The following is a 24,331-nucleotide window of genomic DNA, read 5'->3' on the forward strand; positions in this document are numbered from 1 at the left end:
TTGTTTTATTAAAATATCTGTAAGGCAGTGTACCAGATGCAGGTGGCTTCTTATTGTGGACATCTATGATTTCCTGGCCGAGAGCCTTTTTCCTGGAGCAAAAGGAGCAAGCTGAGGCAAGCTGCAAAGGCAGAACATTAATTCCCCTGGAAGAAGCCCTCAGTCAGTGACAGGTGGGGATTATCCAGTGATGGATGAAGAGCTTCCTCACCCTTCGGTTGGGATAACTGTGAGATGTGTTCTATGCTGTCTCCCAGAGTTCCCCAGCAGTATTGGGGTACAGGGATAACTGGCTGGATAACACACCATTTATTAGCTTTCTTCCCATCGCTATAATATCTTACTTTTCCTATCCCTCTTCCCTGTTCCTGGGATCGCCTCCTAAATAAACTATTTGCATGTAAATCTCTGTCTCAGGGATTATTTCAGGTGGGGGGGTGGGAGGAATCCCATACCTAGACAGGCATTGAGGATATATACTAGGCATCATAGGTTTGGAGTCAGACAGATCTGGATTCAAATTCTTTCTCACTAGTGACATTGAACAACTTAATTTATCTGAGATTGTTTCTTAGAGATAATGACACTGACTTCATAAGGTCATATTGTAAGGAAAAATTTGAGAATGTATAAAGCAGTTTACACAGTGGGTTACATATGGGTAAGTGCTTAATAAATGTTGGGTATTATCATTAATACAGTATTTATAATATTGTTAATACAGCATAGCCCAGCTAGAGGGCAAAGCACAAAGCTGTTTTCCATCCTTGGGGTGACTGCAGAAGCAGGTTGATTTGGCAGATGTGCTGTAGATACTGTGTCCCTAGTGAGCAGCTGTGGCATAGCAATATCAATAGCTTAGAGCAAGCATTGCCCCAGTGAGCCAGGGCGGGAGAGGAGGAAGATGGTGCACACGAAGTGGTGGCTCAAAAGATGAGCAATTGGCAGTGAACAATGGTATTGCCAATTGTGCTTAGTCTCAGTAAGCACAGATAGCTACAGCACCAATAACTTCATGTCTGTGTCTAGTATACACTTGGGTCATTGGAATTTCATTAGCCTCACTCTTGAGGGATTATGTTCAAGGCTACCAAGACTAAGTTTCTGATTTCAACCTGTTTTCCCAAATGTACGAAGGACTCCTCCTTTTGTTTGTTACATTTATGAACCTAATTTGTTATTTTAAGATCTTTCAAATTGGAGCTGTCTCTTCTGTCCCCCTTTATTCTCTATTTGCAGACAAGACCATATTTCAGTTCTTTGGCCACAGGGAAAGAGAAACTGACACCAAGAATCTGAGGCAGGTTAAAGGATTTCACTCATTCTCTAATCCTGATTAATTACAGTGCCAGATTTCACCTGTAGTGCTTCAGCCTTCTCAAACAGCCTTAGGTTCCAGAGCAGATAGAAATGAGGGGGCCACTCACATGTATACATATGTAACAAACCTGCACGTTGTGCACATGTACCCTAGAACTTAAAGTATAATTTAAAAACTAAAGAAATGCGGGGCCACTTTGGCTAGGAAGGCAGACAGCAGGTAGGATTAGTTGTTGCCCATCCCTTGCAGGTGCAGCCCAGTGCTGTGGGGGAAGAATTTGTTTCAGTCTCTTTTATTGTTTCACTCGAGTCAGAAATCAAGGACCATGGTAACATCCAATCACAATCTCCTCTTACCTTTAGACACTAATAGACAAATTTCTCCTCAATTGATGTAGAGAGACATATGCATGTAAAATAACACGATTTTTGAGCAAAAGCAACTTTTAAGAGGGGATAGTATTACAAATACAAGGGACTGACCCAGCGACCTTGGCACACCTGACATTAAGAACCATAATCACAGCCTGTTAATCTCATCTGTTTCTTTCGAGAAAGGAAAATCTTTAAGACCTTGTCAGAAGGTCTTAGGCTCCTGTAGGGGATTTTCTCTAGTAGGTTCCATGACATCTGTATATGGTTTCAGAAAAATCCATTGACATTGACACTTTCTGGAATACTGTTAGTTCTTCTCAAGGCCATTTACATGAAAGTAATTTATGTTCATGTCTTTTCTTATGTTAGACTGTGAGCTCCTTGAAGGCAGAATTCAGATATTATTTGTATCTGCTCAGAAACCAGCATAGTTCCTGGAATGTTGCCATGTTTAGCAAAAAACAAAACAAAACATTTGCTGTTTGTCTGAAATTCAAATGTAACTGGGTGTCCTGTATTTTTTCTTGCAACCCTATTCCTGGCACATAGCTAACCTCAGTAAATATTGATGAGTGAGAGGATGAATGAATGACTAGCACAGTACCAACAAATGTTAGAGATAAACTGGTAAAAACTTCAATTGACCATATAAAAGACACTCATCTAAATTATGCCTGACAATCACAGAACAACAACACTGTGTCTGGTTAGCATACTGCTTTTTAAAATCTGACAGTCTGGCTTTGATTGGAAATGCATTTTCTATCCATGCTTTGTCACCCACTTTTACTCAGTGTCCACATGGGAAGAATACTAATCTGGTAATGAAGGTGTTTTGTTCCAACAATTTCACATCTTAATTCTGCACATTTCTGATCTCATATGTTTAATTGTTTATTAGTGTGTACCAGTTGTACAAGAAAATTGATTTTGGGTGGTATATGGGTTTCAGTCATTCTGAAGTACAATCATCTCTGTATCTTCCTTTAAAATTGCCAAAATTGTGCTGTTACTCCAGCCAAACCCTGGGGTTTTGGGTAAAATCATTCACCGTGATTAAACCATCAGGGCCAATTCTGTTTGGATAAAGGTATATCTGCAGTTAGTTCATTGACAGTTAATCTTAAGAAAGACATTATACAAACAGCTCTCTCATTTCAAATTAATTCTGCTGTTGCTCCTTTTTCTCTTAACTTTATTTTTCTGAGACAGGGTCTGGCTCTGTCGTCCAGGCTGGAGTAACTGGTGCAATCTTGGCTGACTGCAACCTCTGCCTCCTGGGCTCAAGCCGTTCTCCCAATTAACTGATACAGACACACACCACCACGCCCAGCTAATTTTTGTATTTTTAGTAAAGATGGGGTTTCACCATATTGCCCAGGCTGGTCTTGAACTCCTGAGCTCAAGTCATTCACCCACCCTAGGATTACAGGTGTGAGCCGCCATGCCCGACCCTCTTTTCCTCTTAACTCTTGACTCCCTGCTCCTCCTCTCATCCTCCTCCTCCACTTCTGTTCCACTGGTCATAGCTAAGCATGAGTCAGAGTTACTAGGGGGGCTTATAAATACACAGATTCCTAGGCTCCACCCCTAGAGTTTATGATTCCATAGGTCCAGGTGTAGCCTGAGATTCTGCATTTCTAACATGTTCTCAGGTGCTGCTGCCGCTACTGCTAGTCTCAGTAGCACTCAAAGAATTATTGTCCTATATCATTCTTTTCCTTCCTCTTCTCCTTCCCTTTCCCCTTTTCTTTCAGATCCATATTTCATGTCCTCACTTTTCTGTTCCCAGAGCAGTATAATGCAATAATCTCACTCTGTCTTGGCACCATAGATTTGTTTTCCTGGTATTCTTTCACCTCCAGTTGGTAAAAGTTAACTTACACTTCCTGTTCCATGTAGTTTAGCATCCTGCTGACGTGTGATGCAGAGATCTCCCCATCCACTTCGGCAATATACGTGTAGAGAAACTGGAAGGTGCTGAACGGGATCCGGGGTGACCCACCATTATGGTCACATGATAAGACCTCACACACTATCTTGAGAGTTTTGGTAATAGTCTATAAAAGTTAGATAAAATGAGGAGAAAGTTACTCTTCCAGGCAATATTCCTGAGATCCATTTAGATACAAGAAAGAAAACAAAAATATTGCTCTTATAAAATGAAGTGGGAACAATTTAAGATTCTAGAAAGCTTGAAATTTTTACATTCAAATGTCACTAATTCATTCTAAAAAATATTAAGTATTGGGTATCTTTATTTTTCTTTCTTTGTTGGAAGACTACTCAAGGAATTAAATTTATACATTCCTAAGTACTTTAAGATATTTGTTACTTTAGCCCAAATAACCTCACTAAAGGAGGGAAGTTGATTTGCATTCTATATAATTAGAATTATTTCTTCTTATTACCCTCCAATCTTATCTCTAAAGGGCTGAGATAAATGGTCTAGCCTATATACTCCAGCAAGATACTATATACTCCAGCAAGGCACAGTAGAGGAGAAGAAGGTAAGAGAAGGATAATTCCCCAGGAAAATAGAGTCCCAGGAAGATACTGGAAAAATGGTCTTGAACATCAAGATAAACGTTCCTCTAAAGCATCTGGGTCCATCTAAATAGAATCAGCTAGTGCTTTATTTCATATTACATAATACTAACCCTTATATTGCTAGGGAAATATTGGTTGACAATGAGTGCCAGGAATTTTAATAGAAGGGTTACTACAGAAGCAAACCCTCCTTACAATGAAACTTGAACATTAAAGGAGCATGCTCAGAACTAATCTCATGTCTTTAAATAACCCCACCCTTTGAATAAATGTTACAAGCAAAAGAGTTGTGAAATGAAGGTCAGCAACAGATCTTGGTGGTTTACTCAAACTGATGATGTACGGATCATCCTGACACACTCTTCCAGGGATCAGTGAAAGATCAGTCCTGAGTCCTTAGGGTGAGTGAAAAAGCAGCTGCTGTATCTTCCCACATGATTAGTAGAGGAGACTTGTCCTGCCTTAGCAGTTGATGTTTGCTGTTCTCCTCTCATCCTCTCTCAGAACAGAATGATTGCCTAGATGGGGCTTCTCTAACTGTGGTGTGCGTTACCCAGGAGTGTAAGTCTGTGTCAGGAGGTACTGAGGATGTGAATAAACTCTTCCTTGAGTGATAGTTTTACTTGATGGCAAGTAATTTAAATATAATTTGTAATAATTATTAATTTTGAGTTAATATTTAAAATTTGTTTCTTTACATTTAATAAGCAGTTATTTTATGAAACAGAATCTTCAATAAACCACATGATGTCAAAAAAAATTGAGTTTGAGGCAGGCCACTTTCCTTTCCTCTCCTCTGCCCCTGGGGGTCCTCTCATGGAAATCATTGTGAAACACTGCATCTTCTAGGCACTTCCACTTAATTCAGAGCAGGTGGGAGGGTGGGCCTGGGGCTAACTAGTATATATGAGGCTGTCTGGGAGGATGGTAAGTCATGCATGTGAGTGGGAGAATGCTTTAGGGTAGATTTGCAAGCACACTCTGAACTTTATAATTTCCACCCACAGCTCACCCGTTTCTATAAAAAACAAACGAGCAAACAAAAACAACCCTCTGCACCCCTAATGCTTTGTTCTGTTGTCCTCTCCCATGGGGTGCTGGTATGAGCTGAATTGCTCCCCCTAAAATTCAAATGTCGAAGCCTTAACCCCAGAACTGGAGAATGTGATTGTATTTGAACATATGACCTTTAAAAAGATAAGTTAAAAGGAAGTCAGTAGGGTGTCTTTATAAGAAGAGGAGTTAGGGCATAGAGCCACCAGACATGTAGGCACAGAGGGACACAGTTTGAGAAGCTGGCCATTTTTAAGCCAAGGAGAAATGCCTCAGAAGAAAGCAATCCTGCTGACAGCTTGTTCCCAGAACTTCTGTCCTCCAGGACTGAGAGACAACAAATTTCTGTTGTTCAAGCCACCAAGTCATGGAAGCCCTAACAAACTAACAAAGGGGCTTTCAACTCTAAACATCATCTTTTATTGGTTATTCAAACAATAAACCTTCAAATTCTATTGCCTCGTAAGATTTTTAAATATTTTTAAAGATTTAATAAATAGATGAGTGGATAAATAACTCTTTGTACTAGAGCTATTTGGTAAACTGACATAAATGTAAAGTAAACAGATCTTCATTCTCTTGCACAATATTTTTTTGGGGATCCACTTCACAGAGGTAGTCTTTAAACATCTTGTGAGCTTCATTTTCAAAGTCAGAGGTGAGAGCCTTGAAATGTGAATAATTTGCTAAAAAAAAGTCATTCTTTCCAGTGAACATGATTATTTTCTACATACATGATCTCTTCCTTTTTCAATAATCAGTTCAGTGGAACAGGAGGTGGCATAGACCAGTCCAGAGGAAGGAGTGCTGAAGGGAGGAGGAATACAGGTCTGCATGCCATCGCTTTCTGAATAATGTGTATTAGATGCAGAGAGCTCAAGATGGAGTAAATGTACCTATTACCTACTGGAGTAAAAATTCCTGTCACTAGACTCTTCTACAAGGAACAAACTGGCTTTTCTAGAGGACACAGAGATCCTGTCTTGCTGTTGAATCAGCAAAGGAAAGAGAAATTCTGGGCTTGCCTCTAAGCCCAGAATTAATATGAATTAACTAGGATGCAAGGTCTCCACCAGATGGTGACCCCTGACTTAGTCTCAGCTATAACAAAATACCTTAGACTGGGTAATTTATAAACAACAGAAATTTATTGCTCACAGTTTTGGAGTCTGGGAAGTCCAAGACCAAGGGGCCAGCAGATTTGCTCTCTGGTGAGGGCCGGTTCCTCATGAATGATGCCTTCTATGTGTCCTCACTTGGTGGAGGGGGCAACTTTTATAAGGGCACTAATCCCATTCATGAGGGCTCCACCCTCATGACCTAATCAACTCCCAGAGGCCCTACTTTTAAGGCCATCATCTTGGAAGTTGAGATTTCAATATATGAATTTTGGGAGGACACAAACATTCATACCGTACCACAGACCAACCCCACATTTAAGATCCCAGAAAGAGTCCAGCCTGATAGAAATGAATATAAGGGTATTGATTACTGGATTCATAGGGCACCCCTTATTTACAGACTTAACCTCCAGGCTGACTTTACCTCTAGGGGTTCTTTGACATGGGGATGATGAGGAGCAAAGTCAGATATGTCAAGGCCTCTTAGAATTGGAGGAGCTCACTGTTTTTCAGAGGTAGGCCTGAGGGTGTCTCAGAGGAAGCAGAGAAGTCTCAGAGGAAGCAGAGAAGTGGGGATAGAATCACAGGATGTCAGAGGTAGATGAATCTCATGGAACACTGAATCCCACCTCCTTGTTTTAGAAGGGAAGTAGAAAGATCCAATTCACCTCATGATTTCCCCTCTCCAGTTTGGGAGGCAGGTACATCAGAGGAAACTTAGCATCTATATGGTGAGCTAAGCAGAGAGAGGGTTGGAATTTGACTTTCCAAAGTCACTCTTTGTTACTCTGAGGTATGGGGATAAGGGAAGGGCTCAGACACATCACACACTGGTGAGGGGCTGTGAAGTAGACCACCAGAGCCAGGGAGCAGATAGCACACCCTGGCAAAGACTCAAAGAGGCCCTCAACACCATTGAGAACAGAAATGAGCCAGTTGGGGAGGCATCATCAGCCTTTCACCAATCTGGGAGAGACGAGACCAAAAACTTGAGCTGCAAGCAGCTAGCAACCAGACAGACAGGCATTGCCGTGGAGACCAGAGATGCCAGAGAAGACTGAGGGATGTGAGAAACCACTGCTCTGTGGTCCTAGAGTCCCCTCTTTCCATCTACATTCAACTGCCATCTTGGAGAAGAAAGCGTGGTGAGGAAAAACCTGAGATACTGGGAAATTTACCTTTAGGCTGTTTCAGTTACTGCATCAGACTAAAATTTCAGGATTTGATTGAATTTATTTATTTTCTTATTTGACCCTTTGTGGGTGGGGTAGACCAAGAAGATCAGAATTAACTACAGATGACATTTTAAAGGTACATTTTCCCCCAAAACATCTCCGAATGTGGTGTGAAAAAAATCTGTAAACGTATAAAAATTTAATAAAATATGTTCTTTTTTTATCTTCCCGTTTGTGGTTTTCCCCAGTCCTGACTGACAACTCGTAGGTCTCTGCTGCTTACTTTCCTTTCCTCAGAGGATAGTGATTTATTCAGTAATAAATGCTATAAAGGACAATGAAGAAAAAAAGCCACAAATGTCCTCTTGTTTACTTCTTTCTAAACAATGATAAACGTTGTAGGGGAACCTATAGGAAAAGTTGGACTACAATATTTCTGCTAAATTTTCTCAGAAACAAAACTGTCAAATATGCATTCCAAGCATATTTGAGAAGAACAAGATTGTATTTAGATATGCTGAATAATTCAAACTACCTTTTGATACCATTTGGTTTTGGCAGAGGCAATTATTTCTCAATAATTTTCAAACTTGTATGTATCTCAGGGATTCTTTTTAAAAACCATGTTTTTGATTCCTTTTAAGTTATTTTAACAATGTTTAACAATGTAAGTCCACACATAAGATACCCAAGCTTTAGATATCTATACATATAAATTGATTTCAGCATCTTTGGCTTCAAAACAGTAAAATTGCTTTTCTAATATCAAACAAGTCAAATTTGGAAAAGGCATAAATCTGTATGAACATCCTGCATCCATGGAGATGTCATGACTAAATTCAGAAATAGCCTCATCTCTCTTTTCTTTTGCTTTCTTATGTCTGAGTTTTGCATCCAATTCTGTTTGTTACATAGTAGTTTTCTATAAGATTGTACCCCTTTTAAAAAGTGTCTATTGATATATATTCTAGGTGTCTGGAAGTCTTTTTCTACGTTGGCTCTTGGTTGTCTCTGGGAATATGAATGGAGGGAGCGGAGTGAAAATAAATCTGAGGGCAATATTCATAAATGATCCAAGAGCTACACTGTAGTCAACTCTCCCCAGAGCCTGACCATAGTGTTTCCCTCTCTCCTCCTCCCAACCCCTGCTACTGCCTGACAAGCACAGAAATGACCTTCCTTTAGAGAGGAGAAGGACAAGATGAAAAGAGGCATGTTTATCATCAGCCCTGGAGAGTTGACCGCGTGTATAGATGCACTGCCCTTCCAGGCCCAGAGGGAGATTTCCCCTTCAGGAACAAAAAACAGTCAAACTAACTTACAACTCCCAGAGCACTGCAAGCAAGGGCTAAAAACTTCAGCCACTCGATCTCCTCCGTGAAGCGACCCACATTCATCACACTATTAAACAGATCTGTTGGGAGATTCACCACTTTCCACATCTGGGCCAGCTCCTCTGCACGGATGATCAGTCTGCCAGCAACCTGCAGGGCAGGGGACAGACACAACAAAGAGGATGTGGGAGAAGTTGAGACAAGGCCCTGAGAAACACCCCACCCCCAGGCCAGGTCCACATCTCCCAGCACATGGCAAGGGGCGGGAGGGGGTGTTAGGAAGGTAAAGATGGCTCTGTGTGGCAGTTATCTTTGCAAATCCTAGTGAAGAGCATGCTGAAATGTAATTTATTAATTGTTAAACTTTAGGTGTCAGAATTATGCAAAAGATATACATTTATATTACATTTTAATTTCTGGTAATGCTTTTATCTGCTATTGTATTCCTAAATTGTTTTATTCCTTATATGACAGATAGAAGAGCCTGAAAACAAAACCAAGGGGTAGAGGGCTTACCTGAGACCACTAATTAATGGTAAAATTAGAACAAGACGTAGGCCTCTTTCTTCCAGATTGCACTGAGTTCTTAGCTCTAGACCTCAAGTGCATCCCTCATGCTTTCCCAGGAATGATATGGGGTATGTGGCTGACCCGCAGGGATTTGGTCTGGCTGCCTAATGTTGCTTGATCCCAGGTATTTTAGAGCTCTGTCATGTTCACTGCACAAGGTACTTGGTGGATAAAAGGAGGGAAGGTGACTGGTTGTTGGCCACCAATGCAACAAGGGCACAGATGCCCCTGATGAAGTGCTCCAACACCTTTCCTGACTGTCTGATTCTAGTGAAATGCTAAGCCTCTGGGACCAAGGTAGTTAGCCAAGCCAATCCTAAATCACCCCAAACCTCTCTGTCCTGGATCATAAAGCAGGGTATGGTGGTGCTCAACCATATTTCCTGGGAATTGGCCAAACCACAAACTTTCTCAAGCCGGACCCTCCTCATGCATTCATTCACCAGGCAGCTCCCAGAATGATGTGGCTGTGAAGAGGCTCACAGCCTCTCCCTAAAAGCTAAAAGCAATGTCTGGACCTGGGATAACTGGGGAGCTAAAATATGCCCTTCCCCAAACTGTGATTGGCATCATATTATGGTCTTGATCAGTAAGGGAGACACTGTCGAGTGACTGAGGACCTGCACTTTTCTGGAGAGACGAGATGAGCATTGCATTGAGCCCCTGTACATTCTGCCAGCTTCAAGGAAATCTGGGATGACCCCACCAATGACTCAGCCTACAGCCTATTTCAAAATTATTCCCATTTCCCCAAGGGAAGATTTACTTTCAGTCCACGGTTTAGTGTATTTTAGGGTGGTGCTAAGTGGTCAGCTGACTGGCAGGAGAACAGAGGGCTTTCGTCTGTACCCACCCAGCCTCAACACTGTCCCTACATTCCCGTCAATGCTGCAGCAGGGCCCTTACCTGAGAATGCAGGATCTTTAACACCTCAGGTGTTAGCTCTGCCCAGTTACACAAAGCGACTGACTCAGACCTCTCTCTCACCGGAGGCGTCTTTCCATGGGACAGGGCCTCAAAATAACTACAAGAAAAAAAGTCAGAGAGTAGGAGGAGCATCCTATACGCCAGTGGCCTCTGGCGGTTCTAGCAATCCTTCCCCCTTCTTCTGAGGGAAGGAGGTAGAGAAAGGAACCTTTGTTAAGTGGCTTCTATGTGTCATTGTGTTTAGTTCACTTACATATGGGAAAAGCCTGAATGTGTTACTCTCCACGTAGGGCATAGAGAATGCTTAGAGAATACAAAGCTTTGTTCTTCTCTAAGGATGAGGAAGAACCAAGAAAAGTTTGGGTATGCAATTCCCTGGAGCATATTGGGTTCGGGTTTCTTTTTCAGTCATCTCTGAGTGTTTTATACACACAGATATATGTTACATATGTATATATAATCTTGGGAAGAGAAGTTGGAAGAGAACTAAAAAGTAATGTACGTAAGAAAGGGGAAGGCAGCACAGGAATGGTGGCTAGGGCCTGTAATCTGGCGACTCCAGAGCCTGAGGCTGGAGGACCACTTGAGCCCAGGAGTTTGAGGCTGCAGCGAACTATAATTGTGCCACTACACTCCAGACCGGGTGACAGAGTGAGACCCTCATCTCTGAAGAAACAAAAAAGGAGGGAAGGGGAAGAGATGGAAGTGTCCTGGGGTGAATCAGGAAGAGTTTCTGGTGGGAGGTAGTGAGGCCTGGGGCTTCAAGAGGGAAGGGAGAGAGGGTTGGCAGGGCAGGCTGCGAGGCTCAGGAGAGAAGACAAGCCAAAGAAGGTTTGAGACAATCTTAAGCTATGAGGTGCCTGTGAAATAAAACTGTTTCTCCATCTTCCCTTAAAATTTTCAGTAAATCTGCCTGCTCCTCAATGTTTTGTGGAGTGGACTTTGTTTTGGGGCATTGTGAAACAAGTCCTGAGTTCTGTTTCAGGATTGGCATAAGATGAAAAGAGGCTGCCTGCAGCAGGGAACGGACATGAGCCACTGACATGTGGGTCACCAATGCAGTATGGCAGGGTCTGTCTCCATCAAAAGCCTGGTTATTGACGATCCATGAACCACAAATTTCTGTCCCTCCATGCTTTTTTCCCTCCATTACTTCCTCCAGATCCAGGTAGCATGAAGATAATATAGAGGGAATTTTGTAAAAGCCCACTTTAGGGTCAAGCCATACAATCATGGGCTAACCATTGCCTGTCTCTGAGCCACATAGCAAGGCAGAGCGAAAGCTACATGGACTAAAGGAGTAACTGCCAGTCACCGCTTGGAGGTCATCAGCAGGAAGGACACCTTTAACAGTGTGCATGAGAAATCTCTGCACACAGATCAGTGTTGGGGTGGGTGGGGTGTGGGTGCACTGTGACAACAGGAGGAGGGTGTGGCCTCAGGCTTTATAACCAGACTTGGGTGGTATAAATGGGAGGGACAGAGACACACAGCACCTCATTCCACAGAAGTGCTGCCCAGGTAGAGTAACACTCAGTACCAACATCTCTGGACTTCTTGTGGAATTGGTTAGACAACATGGAAGCAAAGCTGCAATCATGGATTTCATTCTTTGGGTTATTGAGCTTCATTTGCAAGTGATCAGGTCCATGGTTATACACATATATTGAAAATTTGTGTTGTAACACATGCCTACCAGAGGGCAAATAAGTATATGTCCTGCCAATACCTGGTAAGAGGTTTCTTCGTTGACAACACTTATGTAGGGAAATTCTTACTTGCAATGGATTGAATACGTATTTTGTCTTTGAAATACTTTGTAGAGTTTTATTCTCTAAAATGCTACTGGCTTTAATAAGTCACATACAACCATCTGAGAGGTGCTTTTCATGTCTGGATAGAATGGAGGCGGCTCTTAGGTCATGCCCTTCTTTTTCACTGTGGTTAAACTACAAACTAAGTTTTCATGGATGTCTAAAAAAATTATAACACGTGATACAATACGAGAGCAAGCAGGCTACAATAGTGGAATGCCTTCTTCCATAAATGTCAGGGACAATACTAAGCAATGTCATTTTGCTTACTATAAAACGGCAGCACAAGAACAATCAAATGGGTTTGAAACTAACGTATAAGATAAAGTCTATCTGACTACCCCAAAATAAATTAGTCTTCTGAAGCTAAAGTTCAATCTTAGAGGCAATATATAAAATTTAGAATGGAAAACTAAACAGGGCTCATTACTAGGCAAAGCAACCCCCATTTATGTTTCTTTTTATGAGCACCACTGGCCTATTTTCCTTCCAATTGTAAAAGCTGCATCCTAATCCAGTCCAGGAGCACAACACTGGCTCAGAGACTCCGAAAGTCCCCTCTTAGATGACATTTTGTGTCGTCTCAAAGGTGTCCACACTCTCCCCACCATCTGCGCAGGACACCCACTCACAGCCTCAGGCTGAGGACATCTTCCCTTCCCCAACTCACTGGCTTTCTCTCAACGGCCTCTCTCACTGTCACTTTCCCACTGAAACCCTCCTAAGCAGGGAATGATCAAACAGTAAAAATAGCCTGAAAATGGTCCGTGAGGTCTAGTTATCTTCCAACTCCTGTCTCAAGTCCTGGTTCCCCAGTCTCAAGCAGGCAAGTTTGTCTAAGGAGCAATTTCATAGCTGAGAGGCTTTCTGTGCAAAGCTACTTCAATCCCGCCGCGATTGTTGTGTAAGCTCCATCTACTGAGCAGCCTCTGGAGGTCTCTCCTGAAAGAAAGCACCTGTGTTTGAGGCACACTGTTTTCAGCCATGCCTGAGGACCCCATCACTCTGCTTGGCCTTTCCCCAGAATGCAATGTGTACTGTGCGGACATCTTTATGTTGGCAGAACAAATCAGTTCAGAGAAACACCAAAGAAAATAACAATAATTTCCTCAAAGACAAGATACAAGGCCTCTTTGGTTGGGTCCAAGTATGAGTTTTAACAGCAGGGGAGGAAGTGTCTCCTTAAAGGGTTGAACTAGCTGGACTGGTCCCACCCCATCCACCCAGGGCTGTCCCTTCCCTCCCGTGGCTGCACTGCTGCCATCTAGTGGTGAGACAGGAGAACGAAGAAAGGCAGATTAACCTTCAGAGATTCCCAGCCCTTCTTTCCACCGGAAGTGGGAAAAGGAGTGCAGGGAGGAGGTGGGTGTGCGTACGCTGGTGCGGCGCGGTCATCTAACTCTCGCTGCTTGCCCCAGGACACGGCCTATTGACCTGGCGTCCTACTGCTCAATCTGGCTCGCTTAGGGGAGGCATCCCATCCTTGCCCAGCTAGATGTAGTATTTATGTGTGGATTTTAAAGCATCAAAGCAATGCAAGAGCTAAAACAAAGACGATGCCAGTTTGTCCCAACCCCCTGGCTGCAGCCATGACAACCTCTGCGGTTTTCCAGGACCCTCTCTCTCCGGCCGTCCTCCAAGGGGTGAAGGCGAGAAAGGAGCACGTACTCGGCTGCCCACTGGATGAGGTCCTGCGGCTGCACCCTAATGGCGGCTTTGGCAAACTCCTTCAGCATCTTCGGCAGCTCCGGCGGGATGCATGTTGGCTTATCTTGTCTGAGCCATTGATTGGCCTATTCTCAGGAGAAAAAAATACATAAGATGAAAACTTCGATTAATAAGATGAGAGCAATCCTGGACAGGAGGTCACTCAGCCTCTGTTTGACACTCAATTTTGGGGACTCTGCAAGACAAATGCATTCTATTGTTACACAACGCCAAGGTTAGAAAGCCGTCTGCTAACCCCTACTTTTTGTTGTAAATAGTTATGTCCTTTACATAAAAATTGCACAGCCCTTGTTCATTTAAAAAGTGGAGGTCAGCAAAAAATTCCCTAATGATATCGCCCCAAAATAATGATATCACCCCCAAAAATCCAGAATTTTTCAGTATATATATGTTTGTAAAATAAAAAAATAAGATTATACAAAACAGCTTATTTACTCAAAAGTATATCATGAGCATCTTTCCATGTCGTCCAGCACTTATTAGTTGGGTAAGAATTGTAGCAAAATTTACTCTGAACCCTCTGTGAATTGACATTAGGCCATTTCCACATAAAAATAGTCATTAAACAGCCATTTGATGAGCGTCTCTCTTTATAGCTGCATGTTCTTTTCCACTCTAATTTTCAGGTGGAAAATTCGTACATTTTCTTTCAAAAAGTTCCAGGACAAATTGAAACAAAATACGAAAATCCATAAAGTGTATACAATTCCCTCCACAAATAAACAGACCAAAAGATTTTTTTCTGCTTTTAGTAGAGAAAGGGACAGACTAGATATGCTAAAAAGCTGTCCCTCTTCAAAACACCTAGAGGCCAGACAAATCTCAGTACAAAGCTTTCACATTGCCTTGCTGAGCTTGCAATGAAGTGAGAGAAATCTTCCAGTGGCCAATGAGGTGAGTAAAGTGGAACCCGCAGTGCTGGGCAAATGAAGAAACTAGAGCTCACCTGGGCAAATGTAGATGGCAGGAACTTGAAGCTTTGAGATAAATGGCCAGGCAGGGTGGGTGGAGACCAAGGATTGGGCTCACAAAAGGCAAACGTCTGGACTAAAGGACTCCCCTTCTGACCTAAACTTGAGACCAGCCCAGGGACTACACCCTCAGAGTGAAAAGGTGTGGCTGAAAATATCCGCCTACAGGCAGGGATAAGCAACAAAGAAACCTGTCTCCATTGCTGCTTCTAGTCAGGAGAGAAACAGTCCCCCAGGAGTTTGTAGCCACAGACTAGTTCTAAGTTTTCAATTTATACCAACACCAGCATGGCTCAGAAATCTCAAGACAAGAAACTAAAGTGGTCTTAGGTTGGTGGAACTTCATGACCTTTTACTTTATTTATATTCTTTTATTTGGAAGAAAAGGATGATAAAATAATGATTAATTTTAGACTTTGCAAAGTATTAGAAAAGTTTTAACAGTAATATAACCACTTAATCTGTAGAGAGGAAAAAAGGAATTTTTAAAAAACACAAAAAAGCAAACAAAGCATGCCTCCCAATGTGAAATGGCAGCCCAACATATACCAGCCAAGTGCTGAAGAATGTAGGTCTTAAAATAGACTATATAGTCTTGTTTCAGGGATCTCTCACTTGGTTTTATTGGTATGGGCTAAACAGAGCTTCCGTTTCATAAATGAAAGTCTCCATTACATGAATGAAAGGCTCCAGGCCAGAATCTCAGAGGGTTTCTATGAGCAGCTTGGAACCAAGCACAGACAACTGCACATCCCTGTTTGGGTTTGGAATTGGAGGTGGTGGGTTTGGGATGTGGTTACTCTCATTTGGAATGCATTCTCCTCCTCTTAACAGGTTAATTCTTCCTTTGGAGGTCTGCTCAGCCTTCCCTGATTACCCTGTCAGTTCCATTGCACATACCCTTTCAGAGCATCAGTTGCCTATCGTTGGTGTGATTCTTTTAGTAACGTGTCTCCCCCAGTAAACTCCACGGCAGGACTGGTCAGTTTTTGCTCACCACACCATCCCAATGCCCAGCCCAGTGCCTGGAACTTAGTGTTCAATAGATACTAGTAAAAATGAACCCGTGATAGCAGTCTATGAAGTGCTAGGTATAAAATAATGCGTGATAGGAGTCTATGAAGTGCTAGGTATAAAATAATGCGTGATAGGAGTCTATGAAGTGCTAGGTATAAAATAATGCGTGATAGGAGTCTATGAAGTACTAGGTATGCCCATTGGTCCACATGACAATTCCCCCAGAGGTATTTTTATATCCCTGTTGCTGATGAAAAAACAGAGGTGTGGCTGCTCCGTGGAGGGCTCTGATTCCAGACTTTGAGTCTCCCAACCACTGTCCTCCGGGTGAGAAACCGTATAATAGTATTCTGGGTACAAAATACGCACACAAATTGGCCAGAAAGCCATAATCCCCACAGTCACATTCTCTTGATCTCCTTGCCTTCCCCTTGCCCTGTGAACAAGGAGAGGCTCAGAATCCCGGGGGCGTCCCGCAGGGCTCCTCCCTCAGACCAGCGCAGCCCTCGGGGCGCTCAGAGCCCTGCCCTCCCTCCACTTCCCCTCGGGGTGGCTACCTCAGGCTCGCTCCCAAACCGGCTGTCTGGCTTCAGGCGACACCTGGCGCCTGGCCTCAGGCGAGAGGTGTGGGGAGAGATCCAGTGCCTCCGACCCTTCTTCTCAAGAAGGAGAGCAGTAGAACCTCGGTGGGGAGGGCAGCAGCGGCCAGGGGTGACAGCAGCGGCGGGGCACGAACGCCGTTAATGTTAGGACCGTTAGCGCTGCGCCTTCGCCTGGCAAACCCTGCGCGGGCTCCGCTGCCAGGTCACCCGGGGTAGCGCCGGGCGCGACGTCACAGAGCCGCCCCGCCTCTTCTGCAGCGGCGGGTTCCCAGGTTCCGCTAGGGCGCTGCTGGGGGAAGCTGAAAGCTGTTTTGGGCTTTGTTGGTGGTGGAAGGACCAGATGGCCTGGAGGGTTAAGGACAGGGCTGGAGGCGTCAGGAAACCCGGGCTAGGGGCGTTAGGAAACCCGGGCTGGGGGCTTTGGGGGTGAGGCAGAATGTGTAGCCATTGACCGTGCGCTTTTGTAGGTGAGAGAGCGGAAGTGGAGCTTAATTTGATCTTTCGGCTTGTGGAAAGTGGACAGGTGAGAAGTCCTTGGGAATCATAGTAACAACACTTCTTACAATGAGTTTTTTGGTGGCAGGAATTGTTCTAAGTGCATTACACACATGAACTCATTTCATCCTTACTGTCACCCCATGAGGCAAGTACTATTGTTATCCCCATTTTTACAGATGAGGGAACTGAGCAGAGAGGTTAAACTTGTCCAAGATGTCAGCAAGTGACAGAGTCAGGATTTGAACCTGGGTTGCGTGGTCCCAGATTCCTCACTCTTGACCTTATAATGCTAAGAAAGGGGGATGGAGTGGATGGAAACAGAGCCTGAGATGCCTGGGGACAACAGAGAAACAAAGCAAAGCAAAGATAGAAAACCAAGAGAAAGATAGAAAATATTTACTGGGTAGAATGTGGTCACTGTGCCAGGGCACTTTTACAAACATGATGACATCAAAGTTTCACAGTAAACTCTGAAGGTAGATATTACCTTCGTTTTAGAAATAAAAAACAGGCTCAAGGCTTCGAGTAATTTTGTCTGTGATCGAACAGCTGGCAGTAGGGCCCAGAGCCCAACTTTACTCCAGGTCTTCTGATTTCAAGACTGTTGTTTTTGTTTTGTTTTGTTTTGCTTTGCTTTGTTTTGAGACAGAGTCTCACTCTGTTGCCCAGGTTGGAATGCAATGGGGTAATCATGACTCACTGCAGCCTTAATCTCCTAGGTCTAAGCAATCCTCCCACCTCAAGCTCCCAAGTAGCTGAGACTACAGGTGTGTGCCACCACACCAGGCTAATTTTTATATTTTTATAAACGGGGTTTTGCCATGTTGCCCAGGCTGGTCTTGAACCCCTGGGCTCAAGTGATCCACCCCTCTTGGTCACCCAAAGCACTGGGATTACAGGTGTGAGCCACTGCACCTGGCCTCAAGACTGTTCTTTTTAAGCACCCAAGGAGGCAAGAAAAACCCCATCTTTCTCTGCTACACCCCGTGTCACTTCACACCCATTTGAAAGCTGCCCATTGCATCATGTAATCCTTCAGTCCATTTATACTACAGGGTGTATTAGCCTAAATCAATTAGTTCACCCAGAGTCTTCAGAGCTTTCTCTGGTTGTGAGATGAAAGCCTTTGTCTCTCCTTAAAGCAATTTTAAGCATCAGTGAACAAGTGGGGGAACTAGATTTTTGGCTTATGCATACAGAAAGCTTTTCACAGCCTGTCGTCATCCATTTGTAAAGAGGCCACTCTGCTGGCATTTGTCAAAATCCTGCAGGTCCTTGCACACCTGGAGAATCCTGAATAGTCTGGGGATGGCCACTGCCCACAGGGCAAGGTCTGGGGATGAAAGAAATCTAGTCACTAGCTATCACCTACCTTTCTGAGGCTTCTGTGGAGGGGCTACCAGGTGTTGGTACAGGCACCTGACCAACAGAGTATGCCTTAGGATGGGAGGGGGAGGCTGGAGGCTTGAGGGCTGCAGGTGCATCTTCCAGAATAACAAGAATGCTCTGGCCACTGGGGTCTGTTCTGTTGTATGCACATGAGATGAAGGTGTGCCAATCTCTTCTTGCTTTCATGCTGAGTAAATAATACTGACAGGAATGAATAATAGTGATCTTTGTGCAGAAGAAGAGGTTTTTCAGGCAAAGCACTAACAGCTGGAGATGGAAGATGAAATAAAATAGAATTTTAGAGTAGCAGGTTAAACACAAGGGAGGAATTTCATAGCACTGTCTGACTGAGATGGTTTGATGTCTGTCTGTGGGAAGCCAGGTTGAGAGGCATAGGTTAGATTATCCTTGATCTATCAGTCAATAAATAACAGGATACAATAAATAACAGGATACAGTCAAGAGAGTATAATTTTTTTTTTTTTTTTTTTTTTGAGACGGAGTCTTGCTCTGTCGCCCAGGCTGGAGTGCGGTGGCGCAATCTCCGCTCACTGCAAGCTCCGCCTCCCAGGTTCACGCCATTCTCCTGCCTCAGCCTCTCCGAGTAGCTGGGACTACAGGCGCCCGCCACCACGCCCGGCTAATTTTTTGTATTTTTTAGTAGAGACGGGGTTTCACTGTGGTCTCGATCTCCTGACCTCGTGATCCGCCCGCCTCGGCCTCCCAAAGTGCTGGGATTACAAGCGTGAGCCACCGCGCCCGGCCAAGAGAGTATAATTTTACAGGGAAATGATAATAACACAATTCAGGAAAGTTGCTTTCTTCTAAAACAGAGGTAAGAGTAGAGAGGGAGGAGCACATAGATGTTACCGGTAGTGGTCTAGCTCTTGGGGTGGATGGTGGGTTCATGGGTGTTTATTATGTTTCAGTAAAAAAATCTGTCTTAAATATTACAATAAAAACTTTTATTACATAAAATCTTTTATAAAGTAGGTTACATTGTTTTCTGCTATTTTCTTGTACAAATGAATATTGACTATATCCTTTCTCATCATTTCCCTTGTTCTACTAGATAATTCCCATCAATATACAAACATACTCTAATTTCTCCCATCATTTTCGTCTTCAGCTTTCACCCATTTCTCTGCTTCCCTTTATTGCCAAGTTCTTTAAAGAGTTGCCCATACCTGCCACCGCTAATTTCTCTCTTCCAAATCTCTTTTTAATCTACTTGAACCAGGCTTTCATTCCCATCACTCCACTGAAATGACTTGTGTCAAGGTCCCCAGTGACATGCTGTTAAATCCAACATCATCTCTCAGCCTCGGCTCAACCTATCAGCAGCACTGGACCCTGTTGATCACTTTCACATGATTGAAACACTTTCTTTCCTTGGATTCCAGGACATCACACTCTTGGTTTTTCTCCTTCCTCACTGGCTGTTCTTTTGCTTGTTCTTCCTCCTCTCCCTGGCACTTTAATCTTGGAGTGCCCCAGGATTTACACTTGGACTTCTCTATCTACATGCACTCTCTTTTTTATCTCATCCAGTTTCATGTTTTGGAAATTACATTTATGTCTTCAGCCCTAATCCTTCCCTAAACACCACAGTAGAACACCCAGCTGTTAACTCTGCACCACTGGATGTCTAATAGGCTTCTCAGACTTAATACACCCCAACTGCACTCCAAGATTCCTCTCCAAACCACCTCCTCCAGGCTTCCTCATGGAGGCTAAAAACCTTGGCATTATCCTTGGCTGCTTTTTCTCTCACATCTTAAATCCAATCAGAGTGAATGCTATTGGCTGTACCTCCATAAGTCATTCAGAATTGGAGCACTTCTCTCCACTTCCATCACCTTGGTCCAAGCAAACCTCATCTCTTACCTGGAACACTACAATGGCTTCCTAACCCATCTCCCTGTTTCCGCCCTTCCTTCCGATGGTCTGCTCTCATCACAGGTGCCCCATCAAATTACTGAAAACCTAAGACTGATCATGTCATTCCTCTGTTTAGAACCCTCAGTGGCTCCCACCTTGTGCAAGTAAAAGTCAAAGTAACCCACAGGCCCTTAAACTCTCTGAACCCATCATTTTCTCTTTTCTCCTTCCTCACTTCCCGCCAGCCATGCTGGCCATCTTATTATCCCTCAGAAAGGCCAGACCCTCTCCTGCCTCAAGACTTGTGCACTTGCATTTCGTCTGCCTGGAACATGATTTCCTCAGGTATCCACAGGGTTCATTCCTTAGCACCTTCGGTTTTGTATCCAAATGTGACCTTCTAAGGGAGTCTTATCTGACTCTTTTAAGTTGAGCACCAATATCCCTTCCAACTCTTCCCTTGCTTTACAATCATTACATACTATGTATTTTTGAAGTTTTGTTTTATTGATTTCTCTATATTGTTTCACTGGAGTGCATGGGATTCTGTTTGTTTTAGTCACCACTGTATTTCGGGAGCCTTGAACAGAACTGTGCACATAATGGGTACCATAAATATTTGTTTACTGAATTAAATTCTCCTTTTTTTCTCTCCTTCCACCTTGCTTCCCCTTCCTTCCTTCTTCTAAGAGGCCCTTCTGAAAAATGATATTTCAGTGTCCATTCAGCTTTGCCATGTTCAGTATCTTAGGGACTAAAGTTCTATTTGGCCAGGTAACCATAGGTCTGGCACCAGAGAGTGGGAATCCTGATGGTCTTCTCTACCATCTCAGCCTTATAATAAATATCAACTGTCTCATACTAGCTATGAGCTCAGAAAATCAGTTCTCCCTATCCTGTGTGGCTTATATTGTGGCTCACTTTCCCCAGATCTTAAGTGTGCCATTTCATAGGAGGAAACGAGAGTGACCCTGTCTCACCTGCTGCTTGGATCATGGTGAGGCTGGGGCTGAGCAGTGATGATGGGTACACCATACTTAGGACCTTGACTCAGGTTCAGCACAATTCTGTGATTTAGCTGTGGGGTGTGGTTGTTAGACTCCCTGTGGAGCCAATCAACCCTGTGTATATAAACTCCTTTCACATATACATTTGTTTTCTTTTGCTGCATTGCAAATTACCACATACTTAGCAGCTTAAAACAACACAGATTTATGATCTCAGTTTCCACAGCGCAGGAGTCTGGGTAGATTAGCTGGGTCCTCTGCTAAGTCTGCTAAGGGTCTTGCCCAGCTAAAATCCAAGTGTTGGCTAGGGCTGTACTTTCATATGAGCCTTAAGGGTCCCCTTCCATATTTATTGGTTGTTGACAAAATTCAGTTCCTTGGGGATGTAGGACTGAAGTCCCTGTTTTCTTGCTGGATTTTGGCCAGGGATTGCTCTCAGCTTCTAGAAGCCACTTTCACATGGCAGTTCCATGGCCCCGGAATGGCAGTTTATTGATGTTTGCTTTCTTCCAGGCCAGCAGAGGCATCTGTTGTTGTTTCTTTTGTCTGTTTTTTAAGGCTCACCTGATGATGATTAGGTCAGATCCACCCTTTTGACTAACTCAAAGTCAACTGATTAGGGACCTTAATTATATCTGAAAGTTCTCTTTTGCCACATAATATTAATCACAGGAATGATATCTCCTCATATTCACAGGTCTCACCCACACTTACAGGGATGATGAGATTATACAGGGCATGTACACCAGGGGGTGGAAATGTTGGAGGCCATCTTAGAATCCTGCCTACCACAATATGCCTCTTTGTGAAAGAAAATGATGGGAAGGTTCATCATCTCTCTTCAGAGTTGGAACCATTGAGACGACAAGCACAGCTACTCATTGTGTTTCTGGATCCCCTCCTCTTCCTGCTACCTCTGTGTTTAGTCTTTTTCCAGAACCTAGAAGAGCAACACCTCCTATAACCATTCAGTTATGAGAAACAAACCACAAAATTCCACATAAATGAAAATGTCTACCTAATCAAAGTCTACTTCTTTAAGGACTTGAGTGATTGAGGTGGGGGGAAAGGAGAATATTTATCACTGGGAGGTGGGGTGAGTTGTGTGGACAAGGTTCCTCCCTTCTTGACACCTGTGTCTTCTGTGGCTGCCCTGATTCTCCTCAGGACTGCCCTAGCCTCTATGGCACCTTTGCATACATTAGAAGGGGGCAGACATAGCCCCTTGGGCATATGGCCTCACAAGTAGAGTAGGAGCTGAACTTCAGCCTACTCTCACCCCTCAGAAAACTGCCTGGTTTTCCTGCCCCCAGAGCCTTCTATTTCTATCCCACATTATTCATCTTCTAAATATCCACAACACTCCTTGCTGCCCACCATCAGCAAAAACAACAACAACAACAAAATTGCAGTACTTGGTTTTCTATCTTTCCTTCATGAGAACTACTATCCTTCTACCAATACAAGTTTGCCAGCTAGCTGTCTGCGTGGATGACTCAAATCTACACCTAAAATCTCAACCTCCCTGCTCAACTCAATCCCTTGTCCAAATGTCCTGGACCTCATTCAAACAAGTTCACAAAGGGCACATCATCTTCCCCAAGGTCAACCTCAGACATTCATAGTGCTGTCAGTGGAGACATCCTCCTCCCTCTTATCCCACTACAAACCTAAGAATCACCCTTAGCCACTCCACTCTGCCTCTCCTCACACAGCCCATATGCTTCTCACCTACAGGCACTGTGCCTTTGTCCATTTCTTGCCAGTCTCACTGCTCCACACTGATCTAAGCCCTTAGCATCTTACATTCACCCTGTGTTTCAATGATTTTCTGATCATGGTCTCCTCCGTTTCCTCTCCCAGTGGTTCTCAACTTGGGGGTAGTTTTGCATTTCTAGGGTACATTTGGCAATGAGTGATGACATTTTTGGTTATCACAAGTGGGAGTGGGCTGCTGTTAGCATATAGAGGGTAGGAGCCAGGGCTGCTGCTAAACATCCTACAAAGGAGAGGACAGTCCCCCAAACAAATAATTATCCTCCCCCAAATGTCCAGTTGTGCTGGGATAAAGAAACTGACCTATGTCAATTCCTCTAAGTTTCCTGAATGTTCTTAAGAAAATGCACTGTGCGCATATTGCCTCCTCACTGGAAAAAAATTATTCCCCATTTCCTATATGCACATGTCTACTTCTGCTTAAGATGATCTCCCCCTTCCTTTTCTATGACAATATATCTTCCCTTTCTCTTAAAGCCTTGCTGGATAGCAAGCTCTCCAGTCTGAGTGCTGGGCTAGCCTCCATTTGTCCCGCTAGGTCCACTCTGTAGTCTTCTCTAACCTGGTGTCTGCACCAGAATTGTATCTCCTGGGCTTCCTTGCTCTCTAGTAGCTGGTTGGATTTGGCCTATTGGAGGTATCAGCAGGTGATCAGACATTGGGTATTTATTTCCCAGCTCCCAAACTGAGCTTCTTGCCTTGCCTCCGTAGCCTCAGCTACTGTCTAGCACCCCATTTTCCATGGAATCAGTTCTCATTGGCTCCAATAACATCATTTCCTCCCTTGCCCTTTCAGGTCTAGGGGTGGTAATGGCTTCCCACAATTGCTAGTCCCTAAGTTCACCACTGTGATTGATTTACTCAACTCTGCCCATTCTTCAGTAAATATTTCCTTAGTTAAACTCTCTCGAGTATGCCATCTGCTTCCTGCTGGATCCTCGATGCTCGGTCACTTGAGGATTTTCTCTTCTCTTGGCTCTCATACAAAACTTACAGTTGGGACCACTCCTCTGTCATTCAGCATGTATGCCTTGATATTGCTGTGATCCACTTACATCCAGTATTTTCATGGTTTCTAACCATGTTGCAAACTCCTGTGGGTCAGGGCTATTTAATATAACATTTCCACTCTCTTCACATAGTGTTGTGCTCAATCAATGTTTACCAATGAAAATTATAATAAAATGCTGCATGAGGGACTCTAAGTAAAACTGGGGATTTCT

At 43.6% G+C, this 24,331-nt stretch overlaps 2 protein-coding genes across 5 annotated transcripts in view; one reads left to right on the forward strand and one right to left on the reverse strand.

The window, feature by feature from the left end:
- OSBPL11 (oxysterol binding protein like 11) overlaps positions 1 to 24,331 on the forward strand; it is a 187,775-nt gene that overhangs the window by 5,082 nt on the left and 158,362 nt on the right. The gene's annotated exons all lie outside the window — the stretch shown is intronic.
- ROPN1B (rhophilin associated tail protein 1B) lies at positions 2,565 to 16,747 on the reverse strand. Of its 4 annotated transcripts, XM_058437396.1 has the most exons (7): positions 16,513 to 16,747; positions 16,321 to 16,391; positions 13,908 to 14,032; positions 10,405 to 10,522; positions 8,917 to 9,078; positions 3,580 to 3,755; positions 2,565 to 2,771 (listed from the first exon to the last, which is right to left on the reverse strand). In XM_058437396.1, exons 3-7 carry the CDS (start codon positions 13,973 to 13,975, stop codon positions 2,705 to 2,707), a joined length of 591 nt encoding a protein of 196 aa, XP_058293379.1. In that variant the 5' UTR covers positions 13,976 to 14,032; positions 16,321 to 16,391; positions 16,513 to 16,747; the 3' UTR covers positions 2,565 to 2,704. The 4 variants fall into 4 exon arrangements, with proteins under 4 accessions (XP_058293379.1, XP_058293380.1, XP_058293381.1 ...); XM_058437397.1 differs by lacking the exons at positions 16,321 to 16,391; positions 16,513 to 16,747 and having other exon boundaries at positions 13,908 to 14,037; XM_058437398.1 differs by lacking the exons at positions 16,321 to 16,391; positions 16,513 to 16,747 and having other exon boundaries at positions 13,837 to 14,032.

The sequence above is a fragment of the Hylobates moloch genome, unplaced genomic scaffold, assembly GCF_009828535.3.
Source record: "Hylobates moloch isolate HMO894 unplaced genomic scaffold, HMol_V3 SCAFFOLD_4, whole genome shotgun sequence".
Lineage (NCBI taxonomy): Eukaryota > Metazoa > Chordata > Mammalia > Primates > Hylobatidae > Hylobates > Hylobates moloch.

Excerpts from the sequence above, each read along its gene's own strand:
- ROPN1B (XM_058437396.1), bottom strand. The coding sequence starts at position 13,975 with ATGCTGAAGGAGTTTGCCAAAGCCGCCATTAGGGTGCAGCCGCAGGAC. Across the intron at positions 9,079-10,404 it reads TAAAGATCCTGCATTCTCAG|GTTGCTGGCAGACTGATCAT; the intron begins GTAAGGGCCCTG and ends CCTGCCCTGCAG. Across the intron at positions 3,756-8,916 it reads CTTGCAGTGCTCTGGGAGTT|ACTATTACCAAAACTCTCAA; the intron begins GTAAGTTAGTTT and ends TAACTTTTATAG.